Genomic DNA, 27,869 nt, shown 5'->3' with positions numbered 1-27,869 from the left:
TTTGGCATAATTGCTTGCTGAATTTATCAGTAAACAACAGATATGCCGACATCAGCAGAGACGTTTGCCGAGATTTCGGAATATGCGCTAGTTGTTGCCGAGATCCAGCACGACAGCTATCATTTATTGCCGCGTTACATTTTCGCTTCGCAATGCGCGATTATTTTCTGATGAAATTCTCTAGTGAAAAAATGGATAATCTTCGAAGAAGCGTGGAACCACTTGCAAGTACAAATATTGAATAAATATAGTGACATGTTTCGCTTTATAAAAAGCGACTTTATCAGAGCACTCGCGATTATAAGGGAAAAACACCCAACACGGGGCTCGAAGCGTCCTCGAGACAAAACTTTGGGGGATGTGCGAAAAAATAATCCAGTTCATGGAATAATTCAATAGATCAAAGTAAGTTTATTTTTTTTAACAATACCGTATATGCATCATTAAATATTGAAAATTTTTGTAAGCCAGTATTCGGTATCAAATGCGAGCCTTCCGACAAACGTTTTTAAATTTTTTTATGTTACATGTTTTCAGGTAGAGGATTTAAGCACTACTGGCAACAAATTTGTAAGCCTCCTTTAAGTGTTAATAAAATGAATTTTTGATTCTGAATGTCGTGTTTATAATGTTGAGAAATTACAAACAAAATTAATTGACTAGATTTTTAATTACTGATGAATTGGTAATTTATTTTTTCATTTTTTCGTTTTATTGGATTGTTTTACTGAGCAAACAGTAAATCTTACGCTGACGATTTCTGCAATATTTGACGTTTGTCAAATTTGAGGGTGCCGAGACGCTCAGTAATTTTATTTTTGCTGATTACTCGGCTGTGCGAATCTCGGCATTATTTTGTCGAGACTCAGCTAAAAAATTTAAGTGTGTCTCGTATTTTTAAAGCTCATAGCTCAGTGATCTGTGAAAGGATTTGTATAATCTAACTACCAATAGAATCGAAATTTTTCAACTTAAGCGTGTAATGAAAAGCATTGAAGTATTTCAATAGTACACTATTGAAAAATCTGTCTCATTTCACCCATGTCAATACCAGCCAATCAGAACGCGTTCTGAGGAAGAGAACAAAATATCTGCTGCTGTACAACAAATCGTTCGAGAAAATCACCCCTATTCTGTACGTCGATCGATTCGAATTGCAATTTCCATTCCGTTCGAGTTGGGTGTGAACTCGAATATCATTCGTTCGAGTTATTCAATTTTCGAACATTACTCGATCGACTTGCGTACGTATGACTTCTTTTCGGTTTAGATTCGTTCTAAATTGTTTATACAAGTGTGACGGTTTCGTTTACTAAGAAATGAATAATCACCCCGATTCTGCAATACGACGGATTTGTGATACGAACGAATCTACACTTTCGTTTGAGTTCGAATTTTACATTCTTTATTCCGTTCGACTGGCATGATTTGATCGACTCTCGTTCGGGAACACTTGAAATTTCGAACATTAACCATCAAAGCTGTCAACACTATTTATACGTTCTTTTTCTTTTTATATTATTCATTTCTTAGTAAACGAAAACACTTGTATAAACAAATTAGAACGTAAAGTAATACGTACGAAAAATTGTTCGAAAACTGAACAACTCGAACGAATGATATTCGAGTTCATAGCTAACAGCTTTGATGGTTGGTGTTCGAAATTTCAAGTGTTCCCGAACGAGAGTCGATCGAATCTTACAAGTCGAACGGAATAAAGAATGCAAAATTCGATCACGAACGAAAGTGTAGATTCGTTCGTATCACGAATCCGTCGGATTGCAGAATCGGGATGGTAAGCTCGTCGTCGGTAATATCGTATTTGTGATAATCGATTATGCCCCAGATTGGTGATCTTGGAACTATTTCGTTTGTACGTAATCGAAAATAGTGTGAAGCTCCATAGAATAAACAAGTTTTTCTAAAAAACAACAATTAATTTACGACTCAGACCGAGTCTAGTGGTCATTTTCGCCCCACCAATAAGGTGCTATTTTCGTCTCACCGCTTCATTTCAATTTTGCGATGTCATAACATAAACTAAAACTTGTTTATCATAAAAACCACTAGTACCATTCGATTCAGCGCATCTTAATTGGCGTACCTTATGATAAAAAAAGAACAGGAATTTTCATTTTAAAATTCCCGCACTTGTCCAATCGGTAAACTTTTCTTCTCTCAACGTTGGCAACACTTTTATACACATTCTGTCAAATTTTGACGCATATCGCACGATTAGTTTTTGTTTGGCGTCTATACAAAGAAGTTGAAAAATTTTCGTGTGGCGGTTTTTATAATGGATGAAAATTTAGAACAACGTGCGTGCATCAAATTTTGTGTTGCAAATGGATTTAAGTGTTCCGAAACGTTGAAAATGTTAGAAAAGGCCTTTGGTGAATCGTGTCTAGGAAAAACACATGCATACGAGTGATATAAACGCTTCAAAGGTGGTCGTACAAGCTTGGATCATGATGAGATCCCTGGCCGCCCAACAACATCTGTTACTGAAGAAAACATTGAATCGGCGAAGCAAATCGTGTTGCAAAATCGTTCTGTACTGATTAGAGAGATTGCTGTGTTGTTGGGCATCTCTTATGGATCAGCCGAACACATTTTAACTGATGTTTTGGGTTTGAAACGCGTCGCTTCCCGGCTGGACCACCACCACGATAATGCGACGGCTCACACAGCGTTGGTTGTGTCGCAGTTTTTGGCCAAAAACTCAACCAATATCATCAACCAAGCACCGTACTCTCCAGATATGGCCCCGCATGATTTTTTCCTCTTCCTCAGACTCAAATTGCCATTGCGGGGAACGCGTTTTGAGACCATAGAGACTATAAAAGAGAATTCGCTGCGTGAACTAAAGGCCATACCTTCGGCGGCCTATAAAACTTGTATGGAAAATTGGATCAAGCGTTGGCATGCATGTATTGCCGCAGGAGGAGAGTACTTTGAAGGCAATAATAAAGAAATTTATTAAAAATTGAAATTTTGCGTTTTTTAATAAAATTCCGGTTCTTTTTTATCATAAGGTAAAACATTAACCGAATATGATTCGACCCTGAAAATATATTCCATGATTCAAAAAATGTTGGAACTTGAAAATTTTACTTTTGACGAAAAACTCGACACTTTCGCACTCACTGACCAACTGAGGCTCAATTGAATGGACGCATGTCAAACGAACATACGCCAATTGTAGCTAATTCCCGGGGCCTTAGTCGATGAAATATGACATTTAGTGTTCGAATTATTGCGAGTGGCTACTTTCGCCCCGCGGCCATTTTTGCCCCGGTCTCCCCTAGGAAGCATTTCTCTAATAAAGAGTTGAATGGGGACTATAGCTGGTATGTAAGGTAAGTATGGAGTATGCAAATATACTGCATTATTATTTTGATAAAAAGGCGGGTGGGTAATGTCAGAGACATAACTGGATGTCGTGAATACGAAAACAACTGACATGTTTCTTAACACTTCCGAATATTAATTAGTTGATCAATTGTATGAATTATGCAATGAATTTTTCGCAAAAACAAAGAAGGCTTCACTTGATCTAGATCTAGATTTGCACTAAACTGAGGATATTTCCCTTCGATTTGCGAGCAAGAAATCCTAATAGTTCTTTAGAAAACTTTTAGAGCCATTAGAACGGCTGATTTTGCTTAATGCTCTCCAGCGATGCTTTTTCACTAATTCAAATGACTGGCAGCTGTGACGTAATCGCTCTTGTCGGAGGCGAAACTAGCTTTGCAAACGACACAAAATACATCTGCTCGCAGTGGCGATAGAATCCAAACTGATCCAATTTTTGTTGAGAGGCTTGTTTCTACCTGATTTCGTTTGTAGCTTCTTCACTAATGGGCGGTCCTAACGGCTATAAAAATAGCAGCATATAGAATTTTAATTTCGATATTTCATTTCGGATTTGCATTTCATTGAAAGATACTATCCGGATGCTGTACGGGATTCATTCCTGCCTTTCAGAAAGACCAAATTGTGGTACTCACTACGATATTAATCACTGTTAGGAACATTCACCCCGATTCTGCAATCCGACGGATTTGTGATACGAACGAATCTACACTTTCGTTCGAGTTCGAATTTTGCATTCTTTATTCCGTTCGACTTGTATGATTCGATCGACTCTCGTTCAGAAACACTAGAAATTTCGAACACTAACCATCGAAGCAGTCGACACTACTTAAACGTTCTTTTTATATTAGTCATTTCTTAGTAAACGAAACCGTCACACTTGTAAAAGAAATTAGAACGATTCTAAGCCGAACAGAAGTAATACGTACGCAAGTCGATCGAGTAATGTTCGAAAATTGAACAACTCGAACGAATGATATTCGAGTTCATACCCAACTCGAACGGAATGTAGAATGGAAACTACACATTCTATCGGAATATTTCGAATCGATCGACGTACAGAATAGGGGTGTATATTAACGCAGTAGTACAAATGATATTTACACCTAAAGGTTGAAAACCTAACTGAATCAATGTTACTCTAAATTACTAATCAGAGCTATGAATTCCAGGATTTTGCGTATGGATAGCAATAATTCACTTATCGTTCGTCTATCATTGAAAGTGTACAACTAGCGTATAGAAATCGTTCCATAAAAGTATTATTTAAAAATAACTGATACATAAAACGATTATTGAGAAATTGCCGAATTATTGACATTCAAAATGTTTTTAAATTGAATGGTGAATAGTTTTTTCACCAAGAATAGTTGGCACGTCTCTTCGATGTTAAAAAACACACCACTTAGTATTCAAAGCGTCATATTTGTCGACGAGTCATATTTTCACGTTTGATTCAGAGAGATGTCGATTTTTGGGAACGGAAACAAAACAGCATTTTGTTGAAATGGAAATAAAAGTAACTAAAATAACTCGAGTTAGAACTGTAGTACTGTAGTGTATTAAACATTCGCAAGTCAAACTTTATTCTTGAAGTTTTTGTTCCATTCGACGTTTCTGTTTGCTATATTTAGTATCGTTAAAATTAGTTAGCGCCCGTTTGAATTCTCTTTCTATCAAATCACGACTTGCGTTGTAGAATTTGTCACGTGCAGTTAATATCAGTAAATCGATTATATTCAATTTGTGAGCCGCATTGGAAAGTGGCCCCATCGGTGTAGCATTAGAAGGACGTCCTGTCCAAGTGTATCTAGATGTATTTTGGAAAAGCTGACCAATGTTCTTGCGTAAATATTCGTACAAACTGGTACTCGGTGCTTCATCATACAAACTGGTCAATTCGTCACGTGTATCTTCATCTGCCTGGGCTAGCTCATCAAGTCGCAAAAGATATGCATCGTCTGCAATCGGAAAGAAAATCGTTCGCTTGTTTGATCTTAACACTGGAACCGGATCCCTATCAGTAATGTAAACTTCTTCAGTCGACGCTTTAGGCATGTTCTGAATTTCAAGTCGCAAGTCTTTCATATTCCACTTTAGACCTTTGAGAACAGAATCATGATGATTGAGTATCGAGAGCATGCGGTCCAACTTTTTTTCGATTCGGTCTAATCGTTCATTGGAGGACTCTGACTGGTCGCACTCCTGTGATGTTTCGTCATCAAACTCTTCTGTTTCTGGCGAAAGCTCCGCCGATCTATCCTCCTTCAAAGCTGTTTTCACGCCAGGCGGGGGAACCCTTGTCCATTCTTTCTTTATCAATGGGAAGTCAAATGAGGGTGATTGAGAAACTAAAAGTGGAGAAGAAAAAAACATAACTAAGTTCTGAGCTACCGCACACAGAATCTTAAATTATAATGCATAAAAACCTATAAGTATGGAAATTGAAATGTGCAGACCTACCTGTTACGGTTTCAGAAGATTTAAATTGTTTAGGGACGATAAGTTCCCCTGGTTGTCGTATAATTGGAACCTTTCTCTTTATCGCTTTAAGTCCATTGCCGGTTTGAATTTCTACCATTTCTATTGAATCTGAAGGTGATTTATCTTTTTTTCGTGGTAAATTTTTCAACGTTATTCCCTTTGGTAGTGTAATGGTGACTTTTCGGGCCTTAGCTAGAATCCAAAATTGTACTAAGTAAAACAGGTAATTAAAAAATGATTAGTATTTACGAGGTGTATAATCATGTTCGTCTTCCATCGAAAAAAGTGAATTAAAATATTTTCAGGTAAAAGTGAATTGTTTAATTATTGTTTACTTCGTAGCGTTACGTTTTTTTTCACCGTTTTTTTTTTGTTAACACCACGGATGCCAGGTCATTTTTTCAAAAATCTGTGATCAAGTTAATAAACTGTCTGCAAATTCTGTGCATATTTACTGTAACACAATAGCTGATCGGAATCATTTCGGTAAGCGAAAAAAAAGAGTTTCGCTACTTCACTTTTTCCAAGCAAAATGAAAACCGAAACTGATCGCTTTCAGAAATCTTTGAAAATTTGTTACCGATGTCAGAAATCGATAAAAATTTGTGATCGATTTCCGAAATCTGTGAAAATCTGTGCAGAAAATTCAAAATCTGTTCTGTGAAACTGGCATCCCTGGTTACCCGCATAGCGTTTTGGCTACCTGGGCAGCCATGGCCACCAGACGGCTACGAAAATTGTTTCAGTGACGGTTGTCAAATCCAATTTGACATAACAAAGTCGCCTGTATCTAAGTTAGCCGAGCGTTTTCATCTTCTCACCTTCGCTGAAAATGTCAAAGATTTCAATGTGAAAAATCCTGGTGGATACGGTTGTATCTGGCAGCGGTGAGGCAGTCGGTCACCCAACGCGTGGACAACTTGACAGCTCCCATATATCGAGAATATAAGTAAAAGTTTTGGTTCTCTGATTCCACAATGGCGTCGTAAATAGAATAACATTTGGAAATAACGAACATATACGACAATCTGCGTTTCAAATTTTTATATTCAAATAAGTAAAATAAATTTTGCTAGCATTTCTTGACATTAACAAAATAATTATGATGATAAGTTACTATGGTTTAGTATAAGCAGTGATGTCCGAGCTCAGCACACGAGCTGCTCTATACCTGCAGTGTGTGCCTATTCAACTCGTGTGCTGTGCTTTTCAAACCAGACTCATTAGCGTGTGCTATTTGTGTAGTCCACCTACTGACAAGAGACAATACAAGAGCGGACACTGTGTGCTTAAAAATAATATTATGTATTATTAAATAAAAAAAAACGGACACTCAACTCAGCTAATGAGCCAGCATCGCGAGCTGGTTCTTCGAAGCATACGACTCTCGATCTAGGAGCAACACGGCACACGAGCGTGTGCTTCAGACTTCGTGTGCGTATTTTTGAAAAGGTACAGTACACGGACTGTATGAGAGCTGGCTCGTATGCTGGGCCATCACTGAGTATAAGTATAATTTTTCATCCATAGAATGTTTAAAAGTAGTTCATCACATTTCAATAAATAAAGAACGTGAAGTAATGTATTATGCTGAAACTTGAAGAACCTTACCTCACCTTACCTAACAGCTATAAGCCTGGGGTGTCCTTTGCTGTATCAAGCATACGTCTCCACATAACTCGGTCCATGGCTGCTCGTCGCCAGCCACTCAAGGCACGGACGCTGCTGAGATCACCCTCCACTTGATCGATCCACCTTGCTCGCTGCGCTCCTCTTCTTCTTGTACCAGTCGGATTAGATTCAATTTCACTGGACTGTCGTCCGACATCCTTATGACATGCCCAGCCCATCGTAGACGTCCGATTTTAGCTGTCCGTACGATAGGTGTTTCTCCTAGCAGCTGTTGCAATTCGTGATTCATACGCCGTCTCCACGTTCCGTCTTCCATCTGCACTCCGCCATAGATGGTCTTCAGTACCTTTCTTTCGAAAACACTGAGGGCGCGTTGGTCCTCTGCCAACATAGTCCAGGTCTCGTGGCCATAGAGAACAACCGGTCTAATAAGCGTTTTGTAGATGGTCAATTTCGTGCGGTGGAGTTCCTTTCTCGATTGAAGGGTTTTTCTGAGTCCAAAGTACGCACGATTCCCTGCCAAAATACGTCTCTGTATTTCTCTGCTGGTGTCATTGTCGGCGGTCACCAGTGAGCCCAAATACACAAACTCGTTAACCACCTCGATGTCGTCACCGTCTATCAATATTCGTGGTGGGATGCGTAGTGTTTCTTCTCTAGAGCCTCTTCCTCTCATGTATTTTGTTTTCGACGCATTTATGGCCAGTCCGATACGCCTAGCTTCAGCGTTCAGTCCGATGTAGTTTTCCGTTATCTTCTCAAGGTTGCGTGTTACAATATCAACATCGTCAGCGAAGCCAAAAAGTTGTACGGACTTTCGGAAGATCGTGCCACTCGTGTTGATCCTCGCTCTTCGAATCACACCTTCCAAGGCAATATTGAATAAGATACAAGAGAGTCCATCACCTCGCCGTAGCCCTCTCCGAGATTCGAAGGGACTCGAGAGAGTCCCAGATACTCGGACGTAGCACATCACTCTATCCATCGTTGCTTTGACCAATCGCGTCAGTTTATCCGGGAAACCGTATTCGTGCATTATCTGCCATAGCTGTTCTCGATCGATTGTGTCGTATGCCGCTTTGAAGTCAATGAATAGGTGATACGTGGGTACGTTGTATTCACGACACTTCTGGAGTACTTGTCTTATCGCGAATATGTGATCCGTAGTGGCGCGGGCACTTATCTCCGTCAAATCAAGTGCTGGGAATCTGTCGTCCTTACTTTGATATTAGGATATGATTTAAGGATATTCAGTATACACCACGAAAGGAATTCGTTCGCCAATAAAGATTAGGTTCAGTCAACATTTAAATGTTAGCTCATATAAACCCATAAATAAATTATAAATCAAACGGTTAACAGTGTTTCAATAAACAACGGTTCAAGGTAGGAATTTCTGAGTGTATATTCCACTAGAAATTTCGTCCGATCTGCTTCATTATCTCGGGTACGACAAACCAATCTGCCGCATACCTCTCCACAACACTAGCTTAAATAAGGTAGGTCTCGTCACTAAAAGTTCTTATTAGTAGATTTAACAATTACTCATGAATTCAATAAGTCTTTGAATATTTCTCTATTGGACAATGGCTTAATTCTACTATTCGAGAAAAACATACCTTATCTGTAAACAAAAAAATATTTATTTGAAATTCATACTTTAAAAATCTTTCAAACGATTTCCTGGTCGGGGATTGATACGTTGTAGGTTGTTTTTTCCGCATTCTGCTGACGTCGTTTAGCTCTCATCCATTTTGCATCGTTGAAATTCTGAAGCGCATGTCTGAACTCTTTTTCTATGAACGACCGAGTAGAGTTGGGAAATTTTTCCCCGCAACATACCAGAAGCATCTCTACTAGTTGCAGTTTGTATGCCGGATTCGAAGGAGGTCCCGGAAAAGGTCCAGTCGCAGGTTTTCCCGTCCACGTGAACTTTGAAGTGTTTTCGAACAAGCAGTAAGTGTTCTTTCGTAGATATTCGTAAACACTGGTATTAGGTGCCTCGTTGTACAGATCGAACAGCTCTTGCCGCATTTCTTCATCTGCTTGTACTAATTCCTCTAGTCGAGCCAGATAGTGATCGTCGATCACCGGGAAGAGAATCAGACGCTTGCGTGATCGTTTTGGAGAGAAGTGCTTTTCATCGACGAGGGTAGAGCTTTGCGCCTGCTGTTTACAGGAGTTCTTAAACTCGATCCGTAAGTCCTTGACATTATGTTTGAGAAGTTTGAGTGTCCCGTCATGCTGAGACAACTTGGTAAGGACATCGTCCAATTTTTTTTCAACTCGATTAAGTTGTTCACTTAGGAATTCAATGTTGACAGAATCAGACGCAATTTGAGAGCTATCTTCAACGTTTTCCATATTTTCTATATCTTCGGTGATTTCGACATCTTCAAACATGACTTTTTCGGGAGATGGTTCTAATCGCTTCTTCACGATTGCTGGAGCAGGAGATACTGAAAACATATATAGATTCATAAGTTTCTTACATCTGAACAATTCTTCCTTGTATACCAACTTTTTATTTTTCCTAACGATTTCATATGCTTCGGAAAGACGATTTCGCCAGCTCTTCGAATTAAAGGAATTTTTCTCTTTGCAGCAGGGCTTTTCATTTTGTGATCTACAATGATAAATATCGAAAGAGAACTGATTACAATAAATAATATACGTTTACCAGCTGATTCCATTGTATCATTACCAGTTACAAACACTTCCTCGATTCTATGCATTGAAATTACAATTTCTGCTTACAGAAAGTAGTATTTATTTAAAACATTTATTTATAACTAATTTTGAATGTTGTCTGTATTCCTGCAATATTTTTAAATCTCGCGTCAGTTTTGAAATTATGTAAACATTAAACAAAATGAAATTAAAGCAAAGTTGCCAGATAAAAAAAATTCATTTCATTTCATATTAATCCAGAGATGCCAGATATCTGTATTCACAAATAAAATGAAATTTCTACAATGAAATGATGTTTAAAAATATCCCAATAAATTATGGTTAAAAAATGAGAGATTCAATGAGCATTCATTTTTCATATCTTCGTAATTCAAATGACGAAGTTTAATACAACAAAATTTCATCAACAATTGATCAAAACCGACACGACGACACGACCTGCCACTCGTCTATCGAAACTGTATCGCAAATTTAACTACCCCTCAGTAACTGGAAATGTCAAAACGAAATCGACTGGAAAACTATTGAAACTGGCAACACAAGTTGATGAATTGTTGATTTTGAATAACAATTACCATAACCTTGGTTACTGCATATTAAAGACTTAAGAAATGTAAACAAAAGGAACTGCCTCAAATGGAAGATCCTTATTTCGCAGTAAGTTGAAAGTTCTCCAGCATTATCACATGCCAGAGCGATGACTGATGAGCGATTAGACTATTAGATAGAGGCTTTCGTTGAGACTGGCTGGAACTCGAACATACAAAAAATGGCTCTTAAGAACAGCAAAATCAGGTTTCCATAATTGACCAACATCTTTTGTATTGTGTACTTTTAATGCGTTGTCGGTATCACGCATCGTTTAAATATCCGTCGATGTTTATGTTAAATAGTTTAACGTAACCAGACTTAGATCTATGACAACTATCTGCTACATAAATGAGTTTTTAAAAAGTGGTGAAGTTTGCAGTCATTGAATCCGTCAGAGCGAAGCTTCACTGTCAAACTTGTAAACTGGGTAATTCTGTTACGGAATAAATAAAAATATTCAGTACGATCGGAAGTATACACACAGACTAACAGACAGGACACTCAAATTAGATTCTTCAATCATTTTAACTGTCATTTCGAATATTCCTTTATTTGGGACAGTACTCACATGTGTTATGATGGCGCCACGTTACCCTATCAAAAACATCCTGTCTGTCATCTAGACTGTGTTTATTTTTTTCATTTACCAACAGAGTTGCCATTTATACAGAATTACCTGTAATGTATTGATATGTATTTGCATTTGTATGCGAATTTCATGCAGGATACAGATTTAATACATATTGCCAAAACTATATACAAAATTGTGCCTACCTCTCATCCTTCAACGCAATACAAAATCGAACCCGTTTAGTGGCAATATTTACTTGCTTCTGATCTGCCGCCACTTAATTTCGGGTGAAAATTACCAACACAATAAAAAATAGTCTAGATGAACAATGTTGAGAAAAATAAATGGTTACCTTCCAACATCGCTAAAAAGTTTAATATATTATTAACGTAATATAATAATTTACTGTGACGATTCATTTCCAAATATTATGATGAAATCAGGCATCTCTGCCAGCAGCTGATCGGTGTTGACAAATGAGGAGGAACCAACTAGTAAATAAACTTTTACATAACACAAGGGGTGTACCGATAGTAAATAGTTCGCGCAGTATAATATAGGTGGAACTAGTGCATCACGAAAAATTATTTTTTATAAGAATTTACTCATACTGTCATGTCTGTTAGTCTGTGGTATACATATACGATTAATAATAACTTATAAGCTAAATTAACATTGCTTAAGCTAGGATTCGTTAGTTGATTGAATTGATTTACGGTTAGAAAGAAGTCACGTGTAAGACTGAATTTGTAAGTAAGAAATGCAATGTGTGAATTAAATGCATATTAAATAAGGAAATATATTTACAACTTCAAGCTGCTAACAAAGTTGCTATGAAGATTAGTCAAATTGGCGATCAGAGTCTAGCTCCGTCATATTTCATAATATCATTTCCGCCAAAAATTTCAAACATCTGTGTGTAGTTTAGACGATACTGTTGAATGAAGGCCGGACGGTTATATTTGTTGGTTGGAAGTTTTTAAATCGATATCTTCAAACGACCACGACAAGTCAAGTTGAACATCGCCAGAGGACCCAGCCCTCGACGGATGGCTTGCGGTGCCACGTACAGCTTTCAAGAGATCAAGTGATTTCGTTTTTACAATACCAGAATTTCTTTCTCTGTCTGCCAAAAGCAAATTTTGTATTTAGTCTCATGATACCTTCAGAATAATTCTTGATTTTTTTTTAATTCAGAGCTGATGGCACAAATTGAAATCTATTGAAAAGTTTCGAAAACTTCCTGAAATGGTTTGTTTATTTATTATGGAGCTTCTTGGTAACTAGTTCATAGCAACTCAAATAGTGTTGCTGAAGAAAGTTTTTTTTTTATCATTATCAAGGGGTCGTTATATTTTTGGTAACTGACGGTAAATCGCTCACGAATAACTTTTATTCCGATTTTTCTTCGGAGTGCCTGGTCGTGTCGTCACAGACTAACAGACATGACAGTATGAGTAATTTCTTATAAAAATAATTTTTCGTGATGCACTAGTTCCACCTATATTGTACTGCGCGAACTATTTACTATCTGTACACCCCTTGTGTAATGTAAAGGTTTTTTTCACTAGTATGTTTCCCCTCGTTTGTCAACACCGATCAGCTGCTTGCAGGGTTGCTTGATTTCATCAAAATTTTTGAAAATAAATCGTCACAATAAATTATTGGATTATGTTGATAATATATTTAACTTTTTCGCGATGTTAGAAGGTAACCATTTATTTGACTCAACGTTGTTCATCTAGACTATTTTTTATTGTGTTGCAAGCACAGACTAACAGACAGGACACTCAAATTAGATTCTTCAATCATTTTAACAGTCATTTTGAATATTCCTTTATTTGGGACAGTACTCACATGTGTCATGATGGCGCCACGTAACGCTATCAAAAACATCCTGTCTGTCATCTAGACTGTGTTTATTTTTTTCATTTACCAACAGAGTTGCCAATCATACAGAATTACCTGTAATGTTTTGATTTGTATACGTCCATGTGAATTTCATGCAGGATACAGATTTAATACATATTGCCAAAACTATGTACATAATTTTGCCTACTTCTCATCCTCCAACGCAATACAAAATCGAACCCGCTTTGTTACAATATTTACTTGCTTCTGGTCTGCCGCCACTTAATTTCGGGTGAAAACTACCAACACAATAAAAAATAGTCTAGATGAACAACGTTGAGTCAAATAAATGGTTACCTTCTAACATCGCGAAAAAGTTAAATATATTATCAACATAATCCAATAATTTATTGTGACGATTCATTTTCAAATATTTTGATGAAATCAGGCAACCCTGCAAGCAGCTGATCGGTGTTGACAAACGAGGGGAAACCAACTAGTAAAAAAAACTTTTACATAACACAAGGGGTGTACAGATAGTAAATAGTTCGCGCAGTACAATATAGGTGGAACTAGTGCATCACGAAAAATTATTTTTATAAGAAATTACTCATACTGTCATGTCTGTTAGTCTGTGTTGCAAGTTTTCACCCGAAATTAAGTGGCGGCAGACCAGAAGCAAGTAAATATGGTAACAAAGCGGGTTCGATTTTGTATTGCGTTTGAGAATGAGAAGTAGACAAAATTATGTATATAGTTTTGGCAATATGTATTAAATCTATATCCTGCATGAAATTCACATGGACGTATACAAATCAAAACATTACAGGTAATTCTGTATGAATGGCAAACCCGGTGGTAAATGAAAAAAATAAACAGTCTAGATGACAGACGGGATGTTTTTGATAGGGTTACGTGGCGCCATCATGACACATGTGAGTACTGTCCCAAATAAAGGAATATTCAAAATGACCGTTAAAATGATTGAAGAATCTAATTTGAGTGTCCTGTCTGTTAGTCTGTGGTGTCGTCGACCGACATATAGCAAAAATTTCGTTCGACAAGCAGAAAATACGCAAACAGCATTCAACCCGGGTTGGCGGTTCAATGCATAGGGCACAAGCAAAGACATCTTATTAACAAGATATCCAGCTCTCACATTTCCCGAACAAATCATTGGCAACATCCTTTTTTGCGAGCATGTCGCCCTCAGGTGAGTCCGCATCGAATCTCATACATAGAAGTATAGGGAAAGAAATGTCAAATTCGTGCGCGCCAAAATAGCAGGGCTGCGCACCCATACAATTGACATGATATGTTGAATGTGATGCCGTGCGATGGCGTTGTTGAACCGAAGATTGATTTCGCTCCAAGCTGACAGGGTCTGGCACAAGCCAGTTGTCGTATGTTCGAACCCCGACCTGGAAGGATTCGTAGTGTCAGTAGAATCCTAGCCACCAGCTTTGCAATGGTTCTGTACACTCTGAATCGGCTGCAAAGTCTGTTGAAACAGAAGGTCAAATTGTTTTTGAAAAAAGTGGTTCGTTCCCGGTACCTTCTGAAATGACCGCACTCACCGCTTGGTGGAGCGCGAGATTAATTGCATTGTTATCATTTCAACCAAAGTGTGTCATAAAATCTCAATATATACAAATGAGCTACCGAATCGAAAGGGTTCTCACGGTTTGATATTTGCATTATGAATGTATGATGGGAACTCAGCAGTGAAACCAATTTATCACCATTGGTTCCAGTTTCACTTAGGACCGTAGATGTGCGCCAAAAAAAGATTGTGACTGTCATGTCTGGAAATTCATTTGTGGTAATACCAAGGTTTTGCATTCAACCTAAAATTGAGTCAAAAATACTCAACAGCAAAGTTTATAAGAGCAGTAAATTTTAGATGGGTTATTTTACTATTCATATGAAAGTTATAATCAGTTGAGCTTGAGTTTTTGATTTTTTCGAAGTGTTTAGGTTTTAAATTTTATAATATATATTATAGCAAACAGCAATAAACTAAAACCACTTCTCCCACATCGAAAACGAAACAATATTTTGCCGGTGAACCTGAAAACACTTTATTTCACCCTGCACCCTCATTGAACGTATCTCAAAATTGAGTGACACACCACTGTATGAATAAATGCAAGAGACCTCAGTAAATTTTACTTTGTCAGGCCATGGGTTCTCTCGTATTTATTCATACATTAGAGTAAGCGTTGAGTTTTCAAACATTTGAGTGAAAGAAAAATTCTTGCAGTTCAGTGCGTTATTCTCAGAATATTCTTATCGTTTTTCATTGCCGTTTTTAGATCCGGTTTTTTGAAACCATGAATAATCAATTATAGGTGTTTTCAATAGAAATTTTGTGGTTTCAATTATGCTAAATGAGAAGTCCAACATAAGGATATCAATATCGTTCAATTTTGGTTGAAAGAAAACGGGTTTAATTTTCTTTTTGCGTTTTCATTAAATAGAAATAATAGTTACTTTGTATAGAAACAATTATGAAGTAACGTTTCTTTATTTTGAGTTCAAGGAATAAAATATTGGTTAAACTCATTAAAATAAAAAAAAACATTTTATCTAATTTTGAGTAAAAAAAAATACTCAAATTTTGACAACTTCGCCCCTAACACAAAAACGAGTAGATAGGTGGTAACTTAGATGTAGAGTACGTACACTTTTTATGAATTTGAGTGGTGTGTCACTTAATTTCGAGTTATGTTCAATGAGGGTGAAAGTCGAGTACTTGCTTACACGGTAACTGTAGCACGCTAGCACGCACCAGTGGTCACTTGAGTGTATTCAGATGAGAGCGATTAATGGGAAGAGAATGTGTTTCACTCGCACCAGCTGCTTTAACCACAAGCACACACACTCAAATTCTGTCTATTTGACACTGATAAGAAGTGCGCTTTCCTTTTTGTGTGATGTACGTTTCTTGTATCCCCTTTGTAGACATAAATCTTACAGCAGCGTGTATCACACTGGTGAAATACCATTACTGAACGCAAGTGTATTCTTCTTTTCGACTTAACAGATCGGCTGAAAAGTTCGTATCGTTTCTATGAGAGGGCGCCACTAGAATTAAATCCATACCATTTTCAGTTAGTACCAACCTTCAAAAGATACGTGTATAAATTTGACAGCTGTCTGATTATTAGTTTGTGAGATATTGCATGTTGAGTGAAGCTACTTTTGTTATTGTGAAAAAAATGGAAAAAAGGAACTTCGTGTGTTGATGAAACACTACTTTTTGATGAAAAAAAGTGCCGCCGATACCAAAAAATGGCTTGATGAGTGTTATCCAGACTCTGCACCGGGTCATATGAGCATCGAAGACGATGAACGTAGTGGACGTCCAAAAGAGGCTGTTACCGATGAAAACGTGAAAACAATCCACAAAATGATTTTCAATGACCGTAAAGTGAAGTTGATCGAAATAGCTGACACCCTAAAGATATCAAAGGAACGTGTTGGACATATTATTCACGAATATTTGGATATGAGAAAGCTTTGTGCAAAATGGGTGCCGCGTGAGCTCACAATCGATCAAAAACAACAACGAATTGATGATTCTGAGCAGTGTTTGGAGCTGTTATATCGAAATAAAACCGATTTGTTTCGTCGATATATAACAATGGACGAAACATGGCACCATCACCTCACTCCGGAGTCCAATCGACAGTCAGCTGAGTGGACTGCACGCGATGAACCGAACCCAAAGCGTGGAAAGACTTAACAATAGGCCGGTGAGGTTATGGCGTCTGTATTTTGGGATTCGCATGGTATAATTTTCATCGACTACCTTGAAAAGGGAAAAACCATCAACAGTGACTATTATATAGCGTTATTAGAGCGTTTGAAGGACGAAATTTCAAAAAAACGGCCTCATTTGAAGAAGAAAAAAGTTTTGTTTCATCAAGACAATGCACCGTGTCACAAGTCGATGAAAACCATGCTGAAATTGAACGAATTGGACTTCGAATTGCTCCCTCATCCACCGTATTCTCCAGATTTGGCCCCCAGTGACTTTTTCCTGTTCTCAGACCTTAAGAGAATGCTCGCTAGTAAAAAATTTAGAAGCAATGAAACTGAGGCCTATTTTGAGGCAAAGGACAAATCGTACTACAAAAATGGTATCGAAAAGTTGGAAGATCGCTATAATCGCTGTATCGCCTCTGATGGCAATTATGTTGAATAATAAAAACGAATTTTGGCAAAAAAATGTGTGTTTCTATTAAACGATACGAACTTTTCAGCCGAACTGTTAACTATACAAAATAAAGAAAAATAAAACAGCAGTAAAATTTAATTGATTTTTTTCTGATTCATGAAGTAATTTATGCTTCAGTAAGTAATTCATATTACAAATATTCCTACGCAGTATTGCAAATTTCGATTAAGTTTCAGTTCAGATCCGCTATAAAATGACTGATACTACCAGTTGGAATATAGGAAATCCCCTCGAGAGATCTGAATCTGAATGTGTAATTTTGAAAAATTTTATTCGCGCCTGTATTTCTGTTATCCGAATGGATTCCGAATCAATTCCGAATCGGCGAGAAATTTTCATTCGGAATTCCATGTGGAAATCATGTGGAATTCCGAATCAATTCCAACTCCAGTGCAACAACCGATTCCGAATGAATTCCCTCTTAGAGAAAAACGTTCAACGGTGGTCCTTAGTTGGTCCAATACGTTGAATCATTGGTCCAATGAAAGTCCAATCAACGGGAGGCCAACACGGGACCTTCGTTTGCCGATTTTGAAACAGACCGTTGAACCGAATGCCATTTTTTTCGTTCAACAAACCCGGCAGACAGAGGTCCATTGGTGAGCAATTTTTAATATGAGGATTGGGAGCCCCGTTGGATTAGTTTTACTGGAGAATTTCTGAAATTTATTCCACTTATATTTTTTAAACTAACACTACATACCTGCACAGTACTTCTACTTAACGTAGAATAACAATAAATTTTCTTTTTATATGAAGGTAACACACACTTTTCACATTATTTTTACAAGAGAAAAAACAACAACAAACCGTTTCAGCAAGTTGAACGAATATTTCGTGCAGTATGTCGTTCAACAAGCGCCAACAAAATAGAACGGCCTGCTGAGAGGGTTTCGCCTATAACCAGTTGATTCGGAAATCTGTCGGAATTGAGTGAGAAGATGCGGACTGAATTGTCAATTCGTCGTCTTCTTCTTCTTTTTCGATTTTGCACGTTTTCGTGCTGATTTTCTGTTTATTTTCAAATGAAAACATTACATAACTGAATATACAAATTTAAATCTTCATGTTTTTCGGATATACAGAACTAGTTAATAACCAGTTCTTGTTGAAATTCAAACATAAACTGTTGAAATTCGCTGGAAATTAACAAAACGGCCTACCTTAGTCAGCATCATCCATTCCTCTAGCTGGAGTGTAGTGAAATGGCTTAAGGCGCCTAAATTTTACACTAACACATTCATAAAATGAGCGAATATTCACTGACAATCGGGTTGATCGAGCAGCCAACTCAGGCGAAAATTCTAGCACTGAACCAATCGAGCACTGAAAAATCATGCAGTCGAGTAAGAATTCATTACGCATTCCGTCATTTCGATAATGTGGGTTGTTTCAGTGATTAGGTTATCGAACGAAACACCAAAATTGGTGGAATTTTCTGGTGCCGTGTAACAAATGAAAGAAGAGGGAAGTTATCCCGAAGATGTTATTCCTCTTGGTGCGTTACGACCGTTACGATTGAAGCAGACGTCAAAATCATCCGCGCGTTGTTGACGTACTTCATTGCAGTGGATTTTCTTCTCGCGTCCATTTTTCATTTCCTGTATAAAATTAATTATTAACATTCGGCTATTGGTAGCCTCTGTATTTAACGACATGAGCTCCTCCGGGCGCGAAGGACATTCTTCCGGAATGCAAATGTCTACATCCAGTACAGTCCTCAGCCTTGCGGAAAAGCAAAAATATATTGAAGACTACGATTTTCCGTATTGTGATGAATCAAGCAAGTACGAAAAAGTTGCTAAAATCGGTCAAGGAACTTTTGGGTAAGTTTCAGATTCTGTGCTTTTGTTATTGATATAATTTGTGGTTTCACTTCTATGTTGCTCCTAGGGAGGTATTCAAGGCGCGCGAGAAGAAATCCAATAAAAAGTTTGTTGCAATGAAAAAGGTCTTGATGGACAACGAGAAGGAAGGTTTTCCTATCACTGCCCTGCGGGAGATTCGAATTCTGCAGCTTCTGAAACACGAAAATGTTGTTAATTTAATTGAGATTTGCCGGACCAGAGCCACGGCCAATAATAGGTATCGGTCTACATTCTATTTGGTGTTTGATTTCTGTGAACATGATCTGGCTGGTCTGCTATCGAATATAAATGTAAAATTCAGTCTGGGAGAAATTAAGAAGGTGATGCAGCAACTGTTAAACGGATTGTACTACATTCACAGCAATAAGGTATTACCCAATTTCGATGTATAGTGTAGCTAATGAAAATATTACATATGTGTGTACATTATAGATCCTGCATCGAGACATGAAAGCAGCTAACGTACTTATCACAAAGAATGGAGTGCTGAAACTGGCAGATTTCGGTTTGGCCCGAGCATTTAGCATAACGAAAAATGGTCAAGCGAATCGCTACACTAATCGTGTGGTAACACTTTGGTACCGGCCACCGGAACTATTATTAGGTGATCGAAATTATGGACCCCCGGTCGATATGTGGGGTGCCGGCTGTATAATGGCCGAAATGTGGACTCGATCTCCGATAATGCAAGGAGCCACAGAACAGCAACAGTTAATTTTTATTTCACAACTGTGCGGATCATTCACGCCGGAAGTTTGGCCTGGCGTAGAAAGTCTCGAGTTGTATCAGAAAATGGAACTGCCTCAGGGTCACAAGCGGAAAGTCCGAGATAGGCTGCGACCCTACGTCAAAGATCCAAACGGTGTGGATCTGCTTGACAAGTTATTGATTCTCGATCCAAAAGAACGAATCGATGCGGATTCGGCTCTCAACCATGACTTTTTCTGGACCGATCCGATGCCCTGTGATCTAAGCAAAATGTTATCGCAGCATACCCAGAGTATGTTCGAGTACTTGACGCCACCAAGGCGAGCCTGTCAAATGCGACAGTATCAACAGCAGATGGTCAATACTATGCAGGCCCGACCGCAGGATAACAGTTATCAAGATAGAGTTTATTAACGTTATTGGGTAATGGAACGACCGTTGCTTCGTTTATATTATTTAATTTAAACAGTAATATCTTTTTTTTCTAAAATTCTGTACAATAAAATGAACTCAAATAAAAAGTCTATAGAAGATATTCTTGAAATAAATATCACCATTACTTTTGTGGCACTTTGAGTATAACTCTATGTCTTCTCTACGATTACGATTACTGAAATATTCTGAATAGGTGCAGTGATCCCTGTAGGGTAGGTTAAACATATTTGATTAACGTTTCGCTGTTCTTTCGAAGATTAATTTATTAAACACATTACAAAGAGTGACATTTCTGATGGGTTTTCATTGGTAAAACAAACCAAGATGCGGTCGCAATCGGTTTAAAAAGTAGATGTTTATTAAATATTCAATCAGCTATTGGTTTATACTAATTAAATATGTAACGTAAGGTAAAATTTGATGTCACAATCCTAACGCTCTTGGAATGTTCGTTTTGCTATGATTTGCCCGCAGTTATTCTTCAAAATGAATGTTGATAGATCAGGCCCGTGCGCAGGATTCATTCAAGGAGGGGGAGGGGATTCAAGGGGTGCTGTTCAAAAGGGTGAGGGAAAGGGGGGTTTAAAAAGGTGGGAATGGCGCAAAAATTTGAAGGAAATGTGCGTCATCCACAATATTGACACTGAAACAAATTCTGAGAAAGAAATATGAATTGTCAAGTTATTTGCACCTTTCTATAACAAGTATTCTATTGTTAATGGAACTTAATGTTGATCTTCCAAGGGAGAGGGGGAACAATAGCGATAGTTGTTCGTAAGAATAAATAATCAGATATAAACGAGGTTCATCATTTACTATCCACGAAATAGCATCAGTACTCACTACGGTTACGATATAATATCACAACAATCTTGGTGTCGTTCTAAAGGTTGTAATATTACACGAAAAGATGCATAATATCATATCAGAATCATATACAGTACGTTGTCTCGATGTAATAACGTGTGATTTATTCGCAATATCTCTCGAAAACAGACAATTATTGCATTTGATGTTCAGTAAGTCTAAATTTGTTTCACATCGATTTGAAAATTACATCGAAGTTGCTATAATTCTATTTTTTCTGTATGAGAATATATTTGTATACGAAATAACAAGGCGTGCGAATCGCAGGCAAGTTTCTTGGGAGTCCAATCTTAACCTATTTTTATCGAGTTCCGCATATTCCACAGCTCACGGATTAGAGCGAATGGCGAAACATCCGAAACTACGTTGCGAGACGAAGAGCAAAACAGTTTCTGAGTTTATGATTCATGATGAATTGTTTTCAACATTTTCCCGCTAAAACCCTCCTCACCAGCAGATACGCAGAAACTACTCCAACACCTTCACACTTGGATTAGACCATAGTTCGGAATCAGATTTGTTTTTATTATAATGATTTAAGGAGCCAGACACTTTGCAAGTGTTTGAAAAATTTCAACAATGCGTACGAAAAAACAAATTCCTGCGTTTTTTCCTGATTTTAATTAATAAATCTTACATATGGATGAAAATAAACAAATCAGTTCATTCTACTTAGAATTGCAATTCAAGAAAAGTGAAAATCTTAGTCTAAAACTCTTCCGTTTTTCTGAAAACTGCTCAAGAAAAATTATTTCAGTTTTAGCTTAATTTCAACAAACACATTTTATTAGCACAACGAACACATTCGTATATGGATTTTCTCTTGCAGGAATTATTGCGAAATAAATATTTACGTACCTTATACTAATAATTCCGCAAAATAGGAACCTTTAATTTAACACGCGAAATGTAATGGATATGGAAGTTTGTCGTAAAACTATCTATTTTTTCTGGAAAACTGCTTTTTTTAACAGAAAATATTTAGTTTTGTTTATTTTGTGTAGCGCGATGCATTGCAACCAATGTAGCTAACTTTTTTATTAGGGAATTAAAATCTGCATTCTACATTAAAATGTAAGTAATTTTTCATCAAACATTGGTGAAAAGTTGTTCAAAACGGATACTTCATCGAAAAAAACATTCGTTTGAGAGTAAATTGCTTAAAATTATTGTTTAAAACTCAATCGTTCAAAACACTTTGATAAACTGCTTGTACTGCATACATAAATACACAGATCTATGACATACGTGCCAAATAAAAAGTACGTAAGGAGTGTATCGATAAGTAGCTACCAACATTCAAACAGTCATTCGTAACCGAATGTTCGAAGTGAGTACACGCGTTTTTTTAACAATCGACATCGGTAAGACGAAGGTGCCTATCACAGCAGAGGCTGTAGTATAGGCATTAAATAAAAGTGATAAAAAGTAGCATCCCCGCAAGTGAGTTCTGTCTGTGCACCGGTTTTGTATCGGTATCAACAGTAGACGCTATTGTGCTATCCTCGGGCAGCAGTTATTTCTATTGTTTGCTACCCGCATCGCAGCAGCCAAATCCTGAGTCAAGGTCACGCTGAAGCACAACGAAGGAGTGAAGGAGCAACTCACCTAACAGCTTACCGTGACATACTGTTAAGTATTTTCTCAAACTTTTTCTTTCAATTTTTACTATTCATATATTTTCTTTTCATTTTATTTCTTTCTTTCTCATTTCAAGTGCGGGAGACTTCTTTACTCCCGCACTTTAAATATGAATATTGATGACAGTGGGGGTGTCTCGGAGGAGGGCGAAGCTGAACGAATGAACGAAGAACATTTAGAGGCTGAGTTTGCTTCCGAGATGCCATCTACCCCTCCTATACCATCTCCCCCTCCGATACCATCTCCCTCTCCGATGCCATCTCCCTCTCCGATGCCTTCATCTCCCTCTAAGATATTGCCTGCCCGCCAAAAAGTTTACCAAGACGATGGCTCGGGGGGTCCGTGGGTGGTATACTTCCGGCCCAAATTAAAGTCTCTCAGAGTTTTAAATATTGCTCGGGACCTGGAAAAACATTACTCGGCAATAAAAACAATAGATAAGGTTTCGCCAAACAAGTTACGCGTTGTTGTGTCCGACCTGAAGCAAGCAAACGCGATTGCTACCAGCGAGTTGTTCACGAAGGAGTACCGCGTGTACGTCCCGTCTCATGTGGTGGAGATCGACGGTGTGGTCCGTGACGAAAGTCTGACAATCGAAGATCTGATGAAGGACGGGGTAGGCCGTTTCAAAAACCCCGACCTTCATCCAGTGAAAATTTTGGAGTGCAAGCAATTGCACTCCAAATCGATAGATGGTAAATTTTACCAATCGGACTCATTTCGCGTGACTTTTGCCGGATCTGCACTTCCAAATTACTTGGTAGTGAGTGGAGTTCGTCTACCTGTTCGGCTGTATGTACCGCGGGTAATGCATTGTACAAGCTGCAAACAGCTAGGTCATACGGCAACCTATTGTTGCAACAAACTGCGATGCGGCAAATGCGAAGAGGCCCATGAGGACGATCTCTGCAGAAGAGCAGTGGAAAAGTGTTGCTACTGCGGGGAGAATCCTCATGATCTTTCGGTGTGCCCTACGTACATACAGCGTGCGGAGAAATTGAAGCGATCCGTGAAAGAACGTTCCAAACGTTCTTATGCGGAAATCTTAAAAAGAACCACTCCATCGACCCCTGAGAACCCGTTTGCAATCTTGCCAGTTGAAGAGGATACCTCTGACGACCCAGGCGAAGGACCTTCCTACACACAGGTTGAAGGAAGCAGGAAAAGACAAAATCTGGCTTCTCCCAAGCTTCCTCGTAAAGGCCTCAGACTGTCCTCTTCGTCACAAAAGAACCAAACGGAAACAAAAAGTGCTGACTCAAAACCGAAGCAAACACCTCCTGGGTTCAAAAAACTTAGGGATGATAAGGAGTACCCAGCACTTCCTGGGGCATCAAAAAACCCGAATGACCCCAAAGCACAACCAGAAAATCCAACAAACGCTGGATTATTGAAATTTTCTGATATCGTGGACTGGATATTAACAGCCTTCAATATTACTGATCCTCTGAAAAGCTTCCTAACTGCTCTACTGCCAACAGTAAGGACATTTTTTAAACAGTTGACTGAACAATGGCCCCTCCTTGCAGCGATCGTATCTTTTGATGGATAATTTACCACTGAGAATCGAAGATATGATCATTGTGCTTCAGTGGAATTGCAGAAGTATCATCCCAAAACTTGATTCTTTCAAATACTTAATACATACTCATAATTGCGATGTATTCTCCTTGAGTGAAACTTGGCTTACTTCTAACATCAACCTCGACTTCCATAATTTTAACATAATCCGCCTGGACCGAGAAGACTCTTATGGAGGGGTACTTTTAGGGATTAGAAAGTGCTATTCATTTTATCGTATTAACCTCCCCTCGACACCGGGAATTGAAGTTGTTGCTTGCCAAATTAATATTAAAGGCAAAGATCTATGTATAGCTTCTATCTACATTCCTCCCAGAGTCTCGATAGGGCATCGTCGGCTTCCAGACATCATAGAACTTCTTCCTTCACCGCGGCTGGTTTTAGGGGACTTTAACTCGCATGGTACAGGATGGGGCTGCTTATATGATGATAATCGTTCTTCGTTAATCCAAGATCTGTGTGACAACTTCAATTTGACAATTCTAAACACGGGAGAAATGACACGGAACCCTAGACCGCCAGCACAACCAAGTGCGCTGGATTTATCCCTTTGCTCGACTTCGCTACAGTTAGATTGCAAGTGGAAGGTAATCTGTGATCCTCACGGTAGCGATCACTTGCCGATCATAGTTTCTATCACCAACCGTGGAAGACCATCGGAAACAATCAATGTTTCGTACGATTTCACACGAAACATTGATTGGAAACGTTACGCGAGCTCGATATCTGAGAAACTAGAAACATCACAGGAGCTTCCTCCGGAGGAAGAGTATACATTTTTGGCTGGCTTGATTCTTGACACCGCAATTCAAGCTCAGACGAAACGAGTACCTAGCGCGCAAACTAGTATGCGTTCTCCCAACCCATGGTGGGACAAAGAGTGCTCAGAGCTGAAAACGAAAAAAGCTTCAGCCTTCATCTCGTTTAGAAGGAACGGAACTCCAGATAATTATCGGAAATACGCGGCGTTAGAATTTCAAATGAAAAGTCTGATTAAAGCTAAGAAACGCGGTTACTGGCGAAGGTTTGTTGACGGATTAACGAGAGAAACAGCAATGAGCACTCTTTGGAATACGGCCCGTCGCATGCGCAATCGAAATCACGCGAACGAAAGCGAGGAATATTCTAACCGCTGGATATTTGATTTCGCTAAGAAAGTATGTCCTGATTCTGTTCCGGAACAGAAGATATCCCGCGTCGCGACATTGAATACAAACGAAACACCGTTTTCGATGGTAGAGTTCTCACTTGCGCTCTTGTCGTGTAACAATAGAGCCCCGGGGTTAGACAGAATTAAATTCAACTTGTTGAAAAATCTGCCCGACTCTGCCAAAAGGCGCTTGCTGAATTTATTCAACAAGTTCCTCGAGGGTAATATTGTCCCACACGAATGGAGAGAAGTGAGAGTTATTACTATTCAAAAACCTGGAAAACCAGCCTCCGATCACAATTCGTATCGGCCGATTGCTATGCTTTCCTGTATCCGGAAATTGTTGGAGAAAATGATTCTCTTCCGTCTAGACAATTGGGTCGAAACAAATGGATTGCTTTCAGGTACACAATTTGGGTTCCGCAGGGGCAAAGGAACGAACGATTGTCTAGCGTTGCTCTCAACAGAAATTCAAATGGCATTTGCTCGTAAAGAACAAATGGCATCAGTTTTCCTCGACATCAAGGGGGCATTCGATTCAGTTTCCATTAACGTTCTATCTGAGAAGTTGCATCAGCATGGTCTTTCACCAGTTTTGAACAACTTTTTATATAATCTATTGTCCGAGAAACACATGCATTTTGAGCATGGTGATTTGACGACAAAGCGATTCAGTTACATGGGTCTTCCTCAGGGCTCATGCTTAAGCCCCCTTTTATACAACTTTTACGTAAATAACATTGATGAATGTATCAACACATCTTGCACGCTAAGACAACTTGCCGACGACAGTGTTGTGTCTATTATAGGACCCAAAGCTGCCGATCTCCAAGGACCATTGCAAGATACCCTCGACAACTTGTCGACATGGGCTTTTCAAATGGGTATCGAGTTCTCTACGGAGAAAACTGAGCTGGTTGTATTTTCAAGGAAGCGAGAACCTGCGCAATTACAGCTTCAACTAGGGGGTGAAACCATAGCTCAGGTTTTCACATTTAAATATCTCGGGGTCTGGTTCGATTCCAAAGGTACCTGGGGATGCCACATTAGGTATTTGAAACGAAAATGCCTACAGAGAATCAATTTCCTTCGTACAATAACCGGAACTTGGTGGGGCTCTCACCCAGGAGACCTGATCAGGTTGTACAAAACGACGATATTGTCAGTAATGGAATATGGATGTTTCTGTTTCCGCTCCGCTACGAATATTCATTTCATTAAACTGGAAAGAATTCAGTATCGTTGTTTACGTATTGCCTTGGGTTGCATGCAATCAACCCATACGATGAGTCTTGAAGTGCTGGCGGGCGTCTTACCGTTGAAAAACAGGTTCTGGGATCTCTCATATCGACTGCTAATCCGATGCGACATTTTGAATCCGATGGTGATAGAAAATTTTGAAAAGCTCGTCGAGCTTAATTCACAAACCCGTTTTATGTCCTTGTATTTTGACTACATGGCTCAGAATATAAATCCTTCTTCGTTTGTTCCCAATCGTGTTCATTTTGTGGATACTTCTAATTCTACTGTGTTTTTCGACACATCCATGAAAGAGGAAATTCGTGGAATCCCGGATCCTGTACGCCCTCAAGAGATCCCAAAAATTTTTAATAATAAATTTAAAGAAGTCGACTGTAATAAAATGTTTTACACTGACGGATCATATCTAGACGGGTCCACTGGCTTCGGTATATTCAATGTAAATTTCACCGCTTCCTATAAACTCAGTGATCCAGCTTCAGTTTACGTCGCAGAACTAGCTGCAATTCAGTATACCCTTGAGATCATTGACACTCTGCCCACAGATCACTACTTCATTGTATCGGACAGTCTCAGTTCCATTGAGGCTCTCCGTTCAGTGAAGCCTGGAAAGCACTCACCGTATTTCCTGGGGAAAATACGGGAACAATTGAGTGCTTTATCTGCAAAATCATACCAGATTACCTTGGTTTGGGTCCCCTCACATTGTTCCATACGGGGCAATGAGAGGGCGGACTCGTTAGCCAAGGTGGGCGCACTAGAAGGTGATATCTATGAAAGACCAATCTGCTTCAATGAATTTTTCAGTTGCTGTCGTCAGAAAACTCTAGCCAGCTGGCAGAATACATGGAATAGTGGAACTCTGGGACGATGGTTACACTCAATAGTCACACAGGTATCGACGAAAGCTTGGTTCCGGGG

At 38.7% G+C, this 27,869-nt stretch overlaps 3 protein-coding genes across 3 annotated transcripts; 1 reads left to right on the top strand and 2 right to left on the bottom strand.

The window, feature by feature from the left end:
* Positions 1–4,913: 4,913 nt before the first annotated feature.
* On the bottom strand, positions 4,914–6,314 carry LOC131432698 (uncharacterized). The gene is made up of 3 exons (XM_058599135.1): positions 6,109–6,314; positions 5,839–6,051; positions 4,914–5,726 (listed from the first exon to the last, which is right to left on the bottom strand). The coding sequence occupies exons 1-3, from the start codon at positions 6,134–6,136 to the stop codon at positions 4,960–4,962; spliced, it is 1,008 nt and encodes a 335-aa protein (XP_058455118.1). The 5' UTR covers positions 6,137–6,314; the 3' UTR covers positions 4,914–4,959.
* A 2,797-nt stretch (positions 6,315–9,111) lies between these two features.
* Positions 9,112–10,334, bottom strand: LOC131432697 (uncharacterized). The gene is made up of 3 exons (XM_058599134.1): positions 10,196–10,334; positions 10,013–10,117; positions 9,112–9,950 (listed from the first exon to the last, which is right to left on the bottom strand). Exons 1-3 carry the CDS (start codon positions 10,224–10,226, stop codon positions 9,163–9,165), a joined length of 924 nt encoding a protein of 307 aa, XP_058455117.1. The 5' UTR covers positions 10,227–10,334; the 3' UTR covers positions 9,112–9,162.
* An 8,630-nt stretch (positions 10,335–18,964) lies between these two features.
* Positions 18,965–20,535, top strand: LOC131428216 (cyclin-dependent kinase 9). Its single transcript, XM_058591967.1, has 3 exons — positions 18,965–19,264; positions 19,332–19,674; positions 19,739–20,535. Exons 1-3 carry the CDS (start codon positions 19,095–19,097, stop codon positions 20,426–20,428), a joined length of 1,203 nt encoding a protein of 400 aa, XP_058447950.1. The 5' UTR covers positions 18,965–19,094; the 3' UTR covers positions 20,429–20,535.
* Positions 20,536–27,869: the final 7,334 nt, after the last annotated feature.

Source organism: Malaya genurostris, chromosome 2, assembly GCF_030247185.1.
Source record: "Malaya genurostris strain Urasoe2022 chromosome 2, Malgen_1.1, whole genome shotgun sequence".
NCBI classification, from domain to species: Eukaryota; Metazoa; Arthropoda; class Insecta; order Diptera; family Culicidae; genus Malaya; species Malaya genurostris.
The sequence above is the reverse complement of the archived record's forward strand: the minus strand, read 5'-3'. Positions and strand labels throughout refer to the sequence as shown.